Source organism: Mugil cephalus, chromosome 7, assembly GCF_022458985.1.
Source record: "Mugil cephalus isolate CIBA_MC_2020 chromosome 7, CIBA_Mcephalus_1.1, whole genome shotgun sequence".
Taxonomy (NCBI): Eukaryota; Metazoa; Chordata; class Actinopteri; order Mugiliformes; family Mugilidae; genus Mugil; species Mugil cephalus.
Window position 1 is genome coordinate 8,190,717 of NC_061776.1, and position 15,785 is coordinate 8,206,501.

General features: G+C 42.7%; 2 protein-coding genes across 2 annotated transcripts; one reads left to right on the top strand and one right to left on the bottom strand.

Moving 5' to 3' along the window:
* Window positions 1–63: 63 nt before the first annotated feature.
* pex19 (peroxisomal biogenesis factor 19) lies at window positions 64–10,924 on the bottom strand. The gene is made up of 9 exons (XM_047589139.1): window positions 10,877–10,924; window positions 5,741–5,861; window positions 3,674–3,762; window positions 3,364–3,526; window positions 3,183–3,268; window positions 2,929–3,102; window positions 2,676–2,846; window positions 2,184–2,228; window positions 64–1,507 (listed from the first exon to the last, which is right to left on the bottom strand). The coding sequence occupies exons 1-9, from the start codon at window positions 10,907–10,909 to the stop codon at window positions 1,421–1,423; spliced, it is 969 nt and encodes a 322-aa protein (XP_047445095.1). The 5' UTR covers window positions 10,910–10,924; the 3' UTR covers window positions 64–1,420.
* Window positions 7,554–14,257, top strand: myadmb (myeloid associated differentiation marker b). The gene is made up of 2 exons (XM_047589140.1): window positions 7,554–7,700; window positions 11,927–14,257. The coding sequence occupies exon 2, from the start codon at window positions 12,007–12,009 to the stop codon at window positions 12,883–12,885; it is 879 nt and encodes a 292-aa protein (XP_047445096.1). The 5' UTR covers window positions 7,554–7,700; window positions 11,927–12,006; the 3' UTR covers window positions 12,886–14,257.
* The last annotated feature ends 1,528 nt before the right edge of the window (window positions 14,258–15,785 follow it).

Consider the following 15,785-nt stretch of genomic DNA (forward strand, 5'->3'; position numbering starts at 1 on the left):
TATTCACAGACACAATTAAATATCAAAGCAGAGAGTTAACAAAAAATGAAGCTCCACAAAAAGTCATTATAATCGTTATTTTATTTCATATATTTACAAAACAAATCAAAATAGTGTCAAATAGCAGGTATTTTCTTTTGACAGTGCCGTGGGCACGTTTGCATCGGCCCTGAGAGTTGAATAGACTTTTGCCCGCACCCCCTCAGCTGATGTAAACCTGATCTGTTTTCAGTGTTCGGCTCACTGACTCCTTTCACAGTACTCCTTTATAAAACGGGTTATTGATGGGCTGATGGCCGCGCGATTTCTAGTTCTCTCCACAGTTACAGTGCTATACTTTTGTCCACTGGGAACTGGAGCCGATGAAAAGTGGCCGGAGTAAACAAAAAAAAAACCCCGCGCCCAAAAAAAAAAAAAATGCTAACATCAGGCGGCTGACGTCTAACGGTTCATCTGCGTGAATCACCGACGTGTTTTCCCTTCTCGCGTGACACGACGTGATGTTTACTTCGCTGGCCCGCCACCTTTTTCTGGAAATCCAGGAAAACGTTCGCTCTGAAATATATATTGCTGCTCGGGTGTTTTCCGTTTCCTGACAGGGACCCACGTACCAAAAGAAAACATCACTCTGCACATTTAAAAAAAAAAAAAAAGCACTGGGAATTACGAAGGAAGCACTTTGAACGGTAACTCTACACCATAATGATCATTGTAACCACAGCAAAGGCATCCGGGATTCATCATCTCAATCACGTCAAATCAATACCTGGGGACGGGCACTAACATGTGGGGAATGGGTTAAATTAGCAGCCGGGAACTTTTTCACTCACCTTTAGTCTTTTTAATTATTTTACTAATTAACAACTATACACTATTTTTTTTTTTCCAGTTACTAATAACTCGTTAAGGTCAATCTTTTACAGTTAAAGTAGAAAAACCGAAGCGGGGGAAGAAAAAAAATAGAAAAAAAAAACACGTACTTGATGTAAAGCAGGGTTTTAAAACTCTAATCTGAAGTGACAATAAGTTAAAGTCAGTTTTGCAAAGGCACTGTTCATACCCGTGAAGTGGCTTCAGATTTTTTTTTACCATGAGGCTAAACAGTACGTAAAAACAACGAGTCGATGGGCAGTGGTCTTTCCTGCTTTTCGGTTAAAACTACGGAGCTGTGGCGTATGATGACAAACTAATGCACGGATGTTGGAATAGTTCTCCGCTGTGCGTTTTCGGTGGATGTTACAGAGAAGATTGTGTGGTTTTTGTGAGTGTGGTTCCTGTTGGTTGTCGGCCGTGTGTGGTCACGCTCTCGTCCCGACCTTTCGCTTCACACCCTGACACACACACGTACGTACACACACAGACACACACACAGAGCGACCCTCTGGTTCCGGTGCTTCTGGTGGACCACGCCGCTGCCTCCTCACATGATGGAGCACTGCTCTGCCGCCCCGGCCCCGGCCCCTCCCGGGAGGTTGAGGGACTCCAGGTCGAAGTTGAAGCCGGGAGGCTGGAAGGGAAGGAGGTAGAGGGAGGACACGGTCAGGTAGAAACTACATCAATCTGATCTGATCTTAAATTAACAAAATATCCTCCGTGTGCAACCATGCGACTGTATTAACTCCGATAAATAAAGCGGTCAAAGCTAAGGTGAGGGTCATTGTCTCTAGGAAACGTTTCTCTTCTTTTAAACTCTGCGTTCACATCGTTTATGTCTGTAAGTACGTTTACATGCACAGCTTAACTTTCTGAATGTGTTTCATGTCCCAGTTTACGTGCAACAGAGAAAATCGGAGAAAATAACTGACAGGAACACGTCCTCCTCCTCCTCCACACTAGGTGGCGATATGTGTCTTTTCAGCGGGTTAATACTCATATAATAAACGACTGAAGTCGTTCATGTGTCAGACGACATTTCAAGGAGAAGAAAGGAGGAAGCTGATAAAGTCAACCACTCATCTGGACGATACGAACCAGAGAATATAATTCTGGATGATGCACAATGAAGATTAACGGAGGCTACAAATTAACTCACTTTTTAAAGCATCTTTGTTAACCTTTAAATTGACCCAGATGAATAGTTTGAGATCATGTAAACAAATTAAGCAACAAACAAACATACGTTTCTAGTTGTAGAAATCAGCACTTTTATTTTTGAATCGCAGGTAAATGTGGCTGAAACTTACCGCTTCCCCTGCCAGCTCTTTGGGAGGCTGACCGAGATCCTGCAGCTGTAATTAACCACAGTAACAAAAGTCAGATTTGGGGAAAACTGCAGAAGTTTAAACAAGCTTTTCTGTATGATGTTTGAGAGACGAGTATTTATTAAATCAGATCAATTAGGCTTTGAGGAAAATGTAAACTACCTTCTTCCAGATTCACATGTGTGGAATGAGGTATTTTATGAATCCCCTGATGTACAGTATATGAGTTCTTTAAGAAACTATTTAAAAACTATTCATCGTGTTAATAATCCTTAATGTAGAGCCAGAGCTTTAAGGAACGATTCAGCAGAATGAAGAACAAAGACACGGTCTGAAAACAGCCTCTGATTGTTTCTACTGGAGGTGATTGAACCTTAAACAGCCACAGGATTCACTGTAATTATTTCCTGGTGCTGAGCCGATACATCCAAATCATAAAAACCTGTGTTCTCTGTTAAATATTTAACTTCTCACCTTTTGCATCAGGTCCATGATGCTCTCGAACGTGCTCTCTTTGTCCGCCGCCCCCTCGTCCTCCCTCTCAAACAGCTTACAGATCTCCTCCATGATTTTGGCCTGCTGCTCATAGCGCTGGTGGTCCTCTGGACTGAGGCTTGGCTTGTTGGACTCCAGCCACTCTGGGTACTGAGACAGACAGAGACGTTTACTAGAAACAGAGGGACACTGAAGGGCTGGTACTGTGGCCGGCGTTAAAACAGAGGCTCACCTTGGTAGAGATCTCTTTGAGAGACGGATAAAGCACTTCCTTGGAGAGAAGATTCTGCATGATGGACTGCATGATGGGCAGGATGTTTCCGTCCTCGCCACCTCCTTCGCCGCCCTCTTCCAACCCCAGGCCTTCTAGAGCCTTGACGAGGTCGTCTCCGGCGAGTCCTGACGTCTGGAAGCAAAACGGTCCGTGAATTATTTCACGTTTCCATCTAAGAGTCTCAAAATTGATCAGTTTATAACTTGACCCACCTGCAAATTGTCTGCATTTTTGGCCAGTCCACGAAGAGTTTCTTTAAGACAGGAAGTGAATTCTTGCTGGGATTCAGTGTCGGTGCCTGTTCAGAATAAAACAGACAAGTATTTAAGCTGCAAGAACAAAACAGAAAGTTGAAAACACATAAGCCATGAATGATAAAAGTCCACGTCTTACCAACTTTGCCTGCAGCCTCCGACAGTTTTTGGAAGTGCTGCAGTAGTTCAGGCTCCTCCTGGGCCAGCTCTGACATGGCCTTCTCCCACTCATCTTTGGCCTGGGCGGCCATGTCGCCTTCAAACAGAGTCTCAAACATCTTGCAGTCCTCAAGCAGGGGGGGCTGATGGCGGGAATGTGAAGTCATTTACATAGATGTTAAGAAAGGCTGAGCCAGGCGTTGTTCTTTTCAGCATTAATAGTCAAACGCATTCACAAGAAGCACGTAGACCACACAGACAATTCAGTTAAAACAAAACTAAACACAGACCTTCTGTGCACCGCTGGCAGCTGAGGATGAGGCAGCTACAGGTTCAGGAGCTGGAGGAGCTGATGTCTTGTCAAAGTCATCCAACGCACCTGAAAGGAAGAAGACGCCATGAGAATCAGAGACAGTCGCTAGAGGAGTTAAAGAAGTCATTTACCTGATTACACAAGCAACTAGCCATTTATTTTCCTATATTTTAATATCATTTGCACATTTTAATAGATTTGATCATGTCCAAAAACCAACTACAATTTATTCATCTCATTGGAAGTGCCTTGATTATTTGGGGGCCACCTCAGAGCAGTTCAGTGAAGAGACATTTACATATTGTTACCTGCATCAGTCATTTGATCATTTAATCTATAACGTCTCAGAAAATGGTGATAAAGTGAGTTTTATCAAATAAATGGTGCAAAATACAAAATTCTTTCATATTTTTTGTTAAAAAAAAGAACGAATAAACCTAATAAATTTATTGAACATCATTTCAGCTCCAGTAAAAAGAAATGATAGTTTATCTCTCTATAATGGATGTGTCGTAAAATGCAAACGCTAGCTCCAAATTTTTATTTTTTTGCTTTGATGTCAGTTACTTAGGAGACTAAAGTGTGTGATAACGGTTAATGTGCACAGTATTACACCAATATATAATATATAAACAGGTTATAATGCACGACAAGAGAAGCACAAAGAAGCACAGTCTGTAAAACACTGTAACCTTGTTATGACTGTGGAATAAATGAGAGACTGTTTGTATTAGGCTGCACTAGTTTTGTCTAGATGTTTCTAATAAACCGTGAACGGGGCATAAATGTGTAGTCACATAGTTCTCATAGTCGCATGTTTGCAGCGCAGTGAAAAAGGGATTCAGGACACACACAAAAGAAACAAGCCTCCACATTCATCATCAGGTTTTCATTATTTCTGATCCTGATCGTCTCAAAATTAAAAAGAATCAGGGGCAAACAATCTGGATTAAGACCATATACTCCATCAGCATATATTGAGGCTACACATCTACCATTTTTTCATGATTATAACCCCTAAGTCAAACATGCACCAGAGGGTTTTAGTCAAAGAAGTGGACAGAACACAACAGTGAGACCCAGGACTAAACAGCACAGAGCAACAAGTCCAAAATGCATTTATTTTTCTAAATTTACTTGCTCTTCTTTGCAGTTTGCAAAGAAAATGAAATAAAAGAAGAAAAAACATTTAGTGAACTAAAAAATACAAAAGATCAAAATGGAAGTTGTTTCTTTACAGATAGCAGCCATGCTGTTATTCACCCTCACTTGACAGTGCATGAGGTACACTAGCTAAAACAAATTCTTTATATCAAAACAGTCCTGCACTCAATCTTATCATTGTGAAGGTTATAATTTTCAGTTTATCTCAAAACAGCGCCAGAAAGGCGGTAATTCAATCGGATGATCATTGTGGAGGATGTAGTTTGTTGCTTGTTCAACTGTATTAAACACTTTCTTATATTTAGTGGGGTGGTCAAAATAATAGAAACACGTGTCAGTACAATACAGTTCAACAGCAACACAAATCACAGCCTCAAAGATAAACACGTTGAATACCATAACCTTAATGAAGATAAGATTTCCATTAGTGTAAATAATCAAAGTGGCAAGTGCATCTGTTTTGACTGGGAAACTTTAAAGACCTTATTTTCCATCCAGCGGCCGGAAGAGTATTTCGTCTATTATGCTTTAAAAGTATCTGAGAAGTCAGCTAACACTTTAAACATTAAATAAAGTGGCTTCTTGCGAAGATTGCATGTGAATTTTCTCTGTGACCCTGGAGAATAAACAAAGGGGTCAGACCGGGAATAGCGACGCAAAGCACTTTATAACAAACGTCTCGTCTCTGTTTGTTTTGACACAACCCGCGGCTACAACATTAACTTTGTTGATATGTGACAGTTAAGCGAGGCGACGTTAATTAACCAAGCTAACACCCGGACACGGTGGGAGAGACACTCGGGAGGAATCCTGCGACACACCGAGTCTGTTTTAACACAAAAAACTAAACGCTGTCAAAACACCGTTAGGAGAAACTTACTGTCCAACAATTCGTCCAGTTCTGCATCGTGTCCAGTGGACGACTCTCCTGTTCCCGACGCCATGTCGCTACCTTCTTCCAAACACCTACCGAGCAGCACCGTCTCCGAAAAATGACGTATCTGGTGTGAAGAAGAAAAAAAAACATGTCGCGGAAAGTTCTACGTCACAACCGCGACGCCACTGATTCAGTGATTTGAAGTCTGCCGCCACCTCGTGGCGAAAGTGAAAACTACAAGATCTGATAGATTGAACCTCGTTGGTTCTGACTTTTTTGTGAGGTTGTTCACTATTTTTCTTGCAGCTGCTGGGACATAAACACACATCGAATTCAGAAAGTGTGGTCACGCTTGCAGTTCTTGACATCTGCAGTTGTGTAATCTTTGAATACGATGTACTATAATTGAGCAACACCTATTCAAAACTGTTAAGTTAATTCAAATTAGTTTTTTATCTCCAAGATTTTCAATACAAAACAATCATTATAATGATTTAATATTTAGAAGAAGAAGAACTTTATCGCCATTGCACACAAGTTAGAAAGAAAATAAATTCAGTTTGGCAGTAATGTCTACTAGCAGCTTGAGGTTAGGTGTTTATAAAGGCAATAAATATATTTAAAAATATTTATATAAATATAAAATCGATAATAAAATTTCTGTAAATGATCCACAAGGGTGGACATAAAAATAAAACACTCTTAAAGTAAAAAGAAAGATTAAAATAAAATAAAATAAAATAAAATAAAATAAAATAAAAGTATTATCTATTATATATTATATTATTAGTAGAATTTTTACTTAAAATTGAGCACTGGCGCTTTTAATAATAGAGACAATAAAGTTTTGAATACTTCTTTCATTGATAAACATTTTTTAAGTGTGCCCGTCACTCCATGACATTATAGCGAGTTAAAGCACTCTTGCAAGAAAGCGCATGTGATGGCACATTTATTTTTCTTTCTTTCTTTTCCTCTCAGTCTTTCGCTCTCTCTCTCTCTTTTGAACAGGAAGCGCGTCAATCAGATGCTCTCGGTAAATAAATGTGGTTGCCAGGGGCTACGGCTGCTGTTGCTAGGCGACGTACACAAACATCGTCCGAGTGCAATGAATCAGGGAGAAGTATTGATAAATATTTAGCCTTATCTGGCCCCGTGTCGCTAGTAACATCACATTAAAAGACAAAAAATAAAAAATAAATGACTACAACTACACTTGTGATGAGTCATACGGGGGGAGGGGGGCGACCCAAGGAAATACTCAAAATAGCTCAACAACCACAACGATATTAACAAATACATTACAATATTTTTCCAGTCTTGTCAATGCCTAATAATATATTAACGATTTTGACATAACGTGCAACACTTGTTTCAGATTTGATCTAAAAATAAACAAGTGAAACTGTTAAAACTAAAATAAAACGGCAAAAATGCAGAAAATAAACACATCTTTATGTTTACTTGCAGAGACGTTCAACAATGAGCCATATTTTAAAATGATTAACCACACGTTTCAAGGTCTGCCGATGCCCGATCAATGTGGACGAATAAAATAAAGTCTGTATTTCCAGCTGTGATGAAATGGACAATGAAACCCGCCTTTATTAATGCGCATCTATCATCATGATGCTGCCACCCTACAGAAACACACTTATTCCCAACAACTACAAAGAAGCTCAAACTTAGACTGGACGCATGCATGTGTGTATTTAGTTATCTATCATATCTTTTGAGAGTGTCCCGGGCTACACGCAGGAGGAGGAGGAGGTGGAGTTCAGACATATGTGTATAACGGTGCAGATATTTGACGCCTAATTTGGTTTTCTGGGCGGGGAAAAAGCTTCCCTCAGCCTCCAGTGGGCTAAGTCCAGCCACGGTGCTGAGGAGTTGCAATCTGCGACTGTCTTTCAGTGACTGTCCTGGGGAACCGAGCAACAGCAGCACACGAGTATCTGAAAAGGTAAGAAACTCCGGGAAAGTCTGGGGGGCGATTTCGTGCGTAAATTGCGGGGTTCTGTGTGTTGGTAGGTACAGTGCGTCTGCGCAACACCTGTTGCATCACGCTTTTCCTGCATGAATGATATGATAATATCTAAATCCACGATGTTTTTTATTTTATTTTATTTATTTATTTATTTTTTTTTGTATGCCAGGATGAGCTTTCACTTCGGACAGAATCGCTTTGGGAATTTAAAAATATAACAGAGTGACTGTAAAGTAAAGGTTTTTTACAAATTCTAATCTATTTTTTAGTCATTGATGGAGTATTTTAAAGAAGATCAATAAATTCAGCAGCTGCAGATGTTTTAAAGGGTAGATTCAGAAGCTGGAGTTTTGCAGCATTTGTTTTGTTTTTTGTTTTTTTCAAACTAAATCTGGTTATTTTTCTTATTTTTGTGTGTGGTGGGGGAAGGGTGTGGCGGGCGGCACACCCACCCTCCATTCAATGAATGAACCACTGCGCGGGTCTCAAACATGTCAGCTAGGACACTAAACCTGCACTTTTTACGCTCTGACCTGACTTGTTTATCTGAATTAAGGGCTGTGTCCAAGTTTCCCCCCCACTCTTAGTGGGGTAGGTGTGGCGGGTCGGTCTGAGGCTGATTGTTTCTGTATGTGGGAAAAAAAAAAAGGCAAAAAAAAACCAGAAAAGTGGAACGTTTGTAATTTCGTTGGTTGAGAAACTGTGTAAAGGGCAGATTTTTCCCCCCCTCGTTTGAGAGAACACGGCTCAGGGCCTTAATTTATTGACATGAGGCACATGCACACAAACACACCCACACACACACAAACACACCCACACACACTGGGATTGTCTGCCAACAGAGATCGTCTTGTACTTCAACCCATGGATTCCTTATAAGTGGATTACGGGTGAAATTGAGTAAGTGATGTTGTGTCATGACAACGAAACCAGCAGCACACATGACTCCTGTCTGCCTAAAGGCAAACAGTTTCCTCAACATCTCACTCTCAATCACATAGTGTGTGCGTGTGTGTGTGTGTGTAATGGAGCATGATGCTGTAACATCCTGTACGCCGTCATGAATCCTGTTTTCCGTGCTGTGCAGTGAAAAGACCCTTTTTTCCACACTCTTGCCCCGAACCGAGTCCATGGGCGACGGCACAGCGGCGGCGGCGGCATTGATTTTTCCATTACGACCCTCCCCATACGTTTATTTTGAGTGGTTTACAAGAAGCACAATTGGCAGCCCTGAGTTTAAAGCCGGAGTGGGATCGCAATTGAACAGGGATGGAAGTAGCCTCCAAATGAGATTATGAGGAGGAGAGGAGGGGAGAGGAGAGGAGGAGAGGAGAGGAGAGGAGAGGAGAGGAGAGGAGAGGAGAGGAGAGGAGAGGAGAGGACTTGGCAAAAAAAATGAAGTTACCAGTTGTTCAGCAGCAGTCAGACTGCGGAACATCTGGAACACATCAGCAGGCTGGAAAATCTTACAAAGAATAAGGGAGGCAGTGGGGAGAGAATAATGGGGGAGTGGTGAAAGCGAGGGGCCCGGTGGTGACTCACTCTTCTGCTATTTCACTCCATCACTCTGTTTAAACCGTGCGTCCTTCTGTGGCCGAGGCGCAGGGATTCCCCCGTGTTCCTCCCTTCCCTCCTCCTTTTTTTTTTTTTTTTTTTTTTAACCCTCCCGTCTTCTCATGAGTCACCCTGCAGGAGTTTCAGGGATCCCCTCTTTTTTCCATCTCTTCTTTCCGTTCCCCTCTTTGGAAGTTTTCAGCTTTTCGCCTTCGTGCAGCCGTGGGGGTTTTCATGGGACCCGTGTAAACAGGCCTTTTCTCCTTGTTTATAACCGTCAGCACAGAGGCCGTGGAGCCAAGAGGGCAATGATGGGCGTGAGGATGGGAGGGGCGGGAGGTCGGCCAGTCGTTTCTGAGACTTCACTGGAGAACTCTTTTCAAAGCCGAGGAGAAATAAAATTAAACAGTTGTCTTTACTCGTTTCCAGGAAATACTATGAGGTCATGACTGAAATGCAGCTGCGCTACAGGTTGCAGTTTGAGTAATTTTTATCGGCAAGCTCACCTCAGCGGTTTCACACCTGAGTGCACATTTTTAGGCCTACGAGCAGCCCCCCCCCCCTCCCCGGAGAAGAACTTTGGCGCCATTTTGTGTGACCGAATATTCGAGCCGAGCAGAGAGAAAAGACGAGGGACGACGCTAATCGGTCGAGCCGACATGCGCCAAAACCTGAGCTCAATAATCTGAATCAATTAAGGAGACAGAGGGGTAAAAGGAATACTCGGCAGCCATCGTCTGTTTTGTATCATTTAAACAGTTTTGACAGTGAAGTAAATAAAAAAAAAAAACACTTGTTAACTGGAAAATAACTCCGTGAAGATGTAACGGGATATTAATTCCCTTTCACCTAAAAATAAACTTGAATTCACAGACAGTTAATCACACATGAATTCGAGTGACTCAACCGCTTTGGTGCTCCACCCTTTGCTGGTCTGGAGTGACCACTAGCTGACTTTAATGCTCTGTAGTTGACATTAGTGAGCTAGTGTTGCCACCACCATGTTGGTCGTGGTCATTTTATATTAATTTATTGGTTTTCTCTTGTCATCAAAAGCATCTTTAATAGTTCGATTGAAAATAATTTGGAGAAATGTTGCACTAATTTGTGCAGGAGGTGATGAGGGGGGGGTGCATTAAAAATAATTCCAACCTCATAGTTGTCGTTCAAACTCAATGAAAATGTGGCTCCAGTGATTTTCATTTTAAAATTCAAAACTTAAAATGGAAATTCAAGGCATTTTGTCTTCATCTGGGTCGATAAGGGATAAACAAAACTTTAAAAACAGGTCGATTTTCTTTCTTTTTTTTTTTAAAGACAAAAACTAAAATCGGATTTTGAACAGGAAGTTGCGATTTTCAAAGTAAGAGCACGTATGAGGGCGGTACTGTGTTCATGGCAGGAGCGCCTAAATATATAACTTCTATGTAGTTTCCCTAGCTAGTCCAGGCTAAAATGTCTTTGTAACCTCACTCTGACATGATTTTTGACGTGATGGCAAAACAAGCCTTGTCACCTACAGAAATCTCTGCACGCACGTTAATGTTAGCTAGTAGCTAACTATTCCCTGATTATATGTAGTTATTTTTAATGTTTACCTTAAATATGCGGCTTAGTTTTTCTGCAGTCATGTCCTCTTCACTGAGACTCTTTCACTATTTCGAAAAACAACGTACTGATCCATGTGCAGCGACTTCTGTGAGACAATGTCGTCCTCATACGTGCTCTTACTTTGAAAACAACAACTTCCGGCCTCACAATATGGAAATGGGTTTCTGTCTTCTAACGAATTTATTTTTTGTTTTTAGAAACAGAAAATGAAAATCGACCGTTTTTTAAGTTTGTTTATCCATTCTTAAAGAAAAATGACTTGAATTTCAAATAAAATTATAAAATTTGTTTTTTAATATCCATTTCTGAACTGAAAATCCAATGACCAAAACATACACTGACCCCCCAAGCGATGGGAAACTAGTTTGTGACTTTGACTCTATCTAGTCGTGCCTCGCCCTCGTTGAAAAGGCACAGACAAAATATGCATGACGCCACTTTGTTGAACAAATTTCTGAATTCAAGCTTTCACGTTGCAGCGTACATCAGGTCCCGGGGGGTTAGTGGGAATGGAACAAATGAGGAGGGGTGCCGTTTAGAGCACGATGACAGATGCGTTATGGGGTCGGTGGAGGTTGTGGCGCCACACCCATCGCTGAGGACGCGACCGTGGAGGAATGTCAGAGTGAAAAAGTTTGCACTCAGAGCAGGAATGCTGTTAACACAGAAAAAAAAAAAAAACTCTGGTGGGTGCCTGATACGAGGCAGAAACTGTCAAGAGAAAACAAAACTCCCAAACAAAAAAAAACGTTCACTACAACATTTGTGCAGATGTGAATGTTCTGTGATGAGCGTTACCACAGTAGACCCATTATTTGGGGGATCAAATTATGTTTTCAAGATTTGAGTTGTTGTTTCTGCCGTCCATTCGAGTACAATAACAGCATTGTGTGTCTCAGAAAGTGGCACGTTGGAGGGCAGAGGCTGTTCGGACAGAGCTGGAAGCTTCTGCAGTCACACGGTTGCAGCTCATACTTCATCCAGAAGTCATAACAATTCCATTGATACTTACTATTTCTATTGTGCTTTCTTCGCAGTTTTCTCTCCGCCTGACTGGCCGATAAAGATCCGGGGGAACTCTTTTCAGCTCATCTCATCGTCTCTTCCGCCTGTCGTCATGGCCATAGTCCTCCATTCCAGCCCTCTGCTGTGGACACGGCTGGCAGCCATGGCCTTCGCCTGCGTGGCCTTCTCCGTGGCCGTGCACGGAGGTCGGCTCTCGCACGGCACCGGGGACTGGTGCATCTTCTGCTGGGCCTTCAGCTTCTCCGGCACTCTGCTCGTCCTCCTGGTGGAGCTGTTCAACCTCCAGACCAAAGCCCCCGTCTCCTGGAAGAACTTTCCCATCACCTTCGCCTGCTACTCCGCCCTCCTCTGCCTGTCGGCCTCCATCATCTTCCCCCTGTACTTCCTCAGGGGGTCCGGGGACTACAACGACGTCGGCACCTACCGCATCGTGGCCACCGTCTTCTCCTGCCTGGCCACCATCGCCTACATCAGCGAGGTGAGCATCAGCAAGGCGCGCCCGGGCGAGGTGGCCGGCTACATGGCCACGGCCCCCGGCCTCCTGAAAGTCTGCGAGACCTTCGCGGCCTGCATCATCTTCGTCTTCATCAGCGACCCCGTCCTGTACGACCACCGCGACGCGCTCAAGTACTGCATGGCCGTCTACTGCATCTGCTTCATCCTGTCGGCGGCCATCATCCTGCTCTGCGTGGGCGAGTGCACCGGCTGCCTCCCCTTCCCGTTCGCGCGCTTCCTGTCGGCCTACGCCCTGCTGGCCGTGGTCCTGTATCTGTCGGCGACCATCATCTGGCCCATCTTCAGCTTTGACCCCAAGCACGGCGGAACGAAAACCAGGCCACACTGCGGCAGCTCGCACGGGCTGTGCCCCTGGGATAGGTCGGTGGTGGTGGCTGTGCTCACCGGGGTCAACTTCGTCCTCTACCTGGCCGACCTCATCTACTCCACCCGCCTGGTGTTTGTCAGCGCTTGATTTTCGGGAGAAAAGGGACGTTAGGTCGGCGCAGTATGCTCCAAATAAAATAGAATTTGGGTACTTTATTAAAAGCTGTAGAACTGCTGTCAAATATACCGCTGCAAGCCAACGCTAGCGTGCTCTCTGCCACTCCGTCGTCTGCGCAACGGCGTCCACATCCGCTGGAGGAGCTCGTGGGTCGCGGCTGTAGAGTTACACTACGGCTCGCACAAATCTGGCCTCGCTCGATTCGTAGCTTGAAATTCGCTCTGATTTAAAATTAAAAAAAAAATAAATGTCTTTGCGAGAACAAAACCATAGGGAATGTGTTAGAGAAGAGGCCACGAATGAGGTCTTTTAAAGAGATTAATGTGCTCGACTGGTGGACGAAACCCCTAAATCTTGTGCCCCTTTTGGGCCCAAAACATGAAAAAATAAATAAATAAATTGCCAAATTGAATTTTGTGTGAAGTATACTGCATGGCCGAGGACCTTAGAAGGAGAGAGAAGAAGAAGAAGAATGTGGAGACGCTGAAGGTCAATGGCTTTCTGTTCACGCGTCGTGCATCCAGCCGACACGCATACACTCTTATCTCCAATGAGACTGCTGGAACACGCTGATATTACCCAATTCATAAGTTTCAGTGTCAGATAAGTTGAAGACTAAACAGGAAAACTCAAAGCCAGTGGTGGCTTATTATTTTGTTTTTGTCGATTATATTTGCATCGTGTTCTTCCAAAGGTATTTCTTTTCATTTGGTATGAAAACAGCTGATAAGTATTTCCTTGTTTAATCGCCTGCAGACCAAAAGTATTACGACATTTTTAGCAATAAGATTAAAGATTTTCATAACTGGCACGTCTGAGCAGCTGACTGGCTCGTATCATCCATCGGTTTTAAGACTTGAAGTAGTTTACGCGATGTAAAGGCGAGAGCGCTAAGCTAGCTTTTGCTCCTGTTACGATATATGTGCATCTGCAAGCGACTATCAATGGCTAGAATATATATATATATGTGTGTGTGTGCGTGTGGAAAGAACATGTAAGAGATTGTGGAGAAAAGGAAAACAAGTATATTTAGAGTGCATTTACAATTTGCATTTTTAATTGTGTGTTTATATTCCTACCAAATATCAAAGCATCTAAATTCTCAGGACTAAATTTGTGATCGGGTCTATTGGTTATGTACTGCTGTAAAAAAAATAAATAAATCATAAAATAAAATAAAAATATGTCACGAAAATTACGCCTCCCTCTCTTTAGATGTCTTTAGTGTTATATTGTTTGACTTTTAGTTTTTTTTATGTTCCACTGTTTCAAGTGTGCAAACCACATCAGTGTTATAGGAAAATGTAACCCAGCGTTCCAATTAAACCACATGGTAAATGTGTGTGTGCGTGTGTTGTTTTATGCTTCGCAGATGAGACGAAGTCCTAATGACTCTCGTGATTCAGACTTTTCTTCTATTGTCACCATGTGTTCGACTTTTTAAGGAAAACCTCTTCACAGCTTTTGGTTGGATCACCATGGCAACTTGCACAGATGTTTATAAGTTCAGTCAGATCCGCATCCAGATCTATATCCACCTTGACTAATCCCTTTCTGTTCTTTGTATTGATATTTGTACTCGATGTGAATGCACAGGCCACAAAAACCTAATTATTTATTTATCTATCACTTTTGCAAACGACCGGCTAGTTGGCAACACCACGCCTATGCTAAGCTAAAGCTAAAAGCTGCTGGATTAGGACAATGTCTGAACCGATTTACGCAATTATGCAACTCTGGGGAACACGGTGAGTGACTCAATTTCACATAGGGGTGACGTATCACTTTACGCTCCTCTGGTTTCCCTTTTTTTTAATTAAAAAAAAAGAAAAAATGTCGGCTTTGCGTCTCTGGGCATGGATGGATTGCAATAATCCAGGTTTCTGACCAAATGCCTGCAAAAAAAGGGCATTTCCACCTGTGTCAGCATCGTTGATGAAAATCCTCCACCCCCCGGATACATCGCCGTACATAAATCACACAGAAAGACAAATAAGCATTCACACTCATGTGCACACTTAAGACATTTAGAGTCGCTAATTAACCCAAAGAGCTGCCAGAGAAAACCCATCCAAGGAAAACATGAAAGCCCCACACAGAGAGGCCCCAGTGGGTTTCAACCCCAAACAGCTTGTGAAAATGCGAAGCTAACGAGGAGAATAAACACCATATATCGTAGTCACATTCAGCTCATTGTTTTAGCAAGCTTCTTCTATTAAACTGTGGCTTTTAACACAAGCTCTCGATCCCTGTAAAAAAAAAAAAAAAAAAAAAAAGCCTGCACATGATACAAATGAATTCACAACAAAGAAGAGAGATTGTTTGTCCAGAAAGTAAACTGACTATAAATCAGCACTGGCTCTCTGCACACTATTTATACTCCCCTGTTTACTTTAGCTCTCACCACACTGTCTGCCTCCACCACCCCCTCCTCCTCCTCCGCCAGGTCCGCGCGGACCCCGGGATGAGGATCAGGGACCACCGGGGTTCACGTCGACTTTAAAGGTTTGTGACAACTGGGGAGGCCCAGAGTCGACGTTTTAGTTCCCCTTTAAGCACAATGTGCCCAGGAAAGGAAACGACGCCCAGTTCTGACACACTCACGTGTCCCGGAGTAGCACAGCTACCAGCAGCTTTGGAGTTAATGCATCTGGATCACAAAGAAGGAACAACTACATCATGACTCGAGAGAACTGAGAACACATGACGTATGGAAACACGTGTAACATCCTGACAAATATATCACCATTAAACAGCAGTGGGAGAAGGCAAAACGTTTTTTTGTTTTAAAAAAAAAGTTGATCTTCACTGCGTAGAACTATGTGGAAAGTTCACGAAAAGTTTAACGAGGACTTTGCTAAAAATAAATA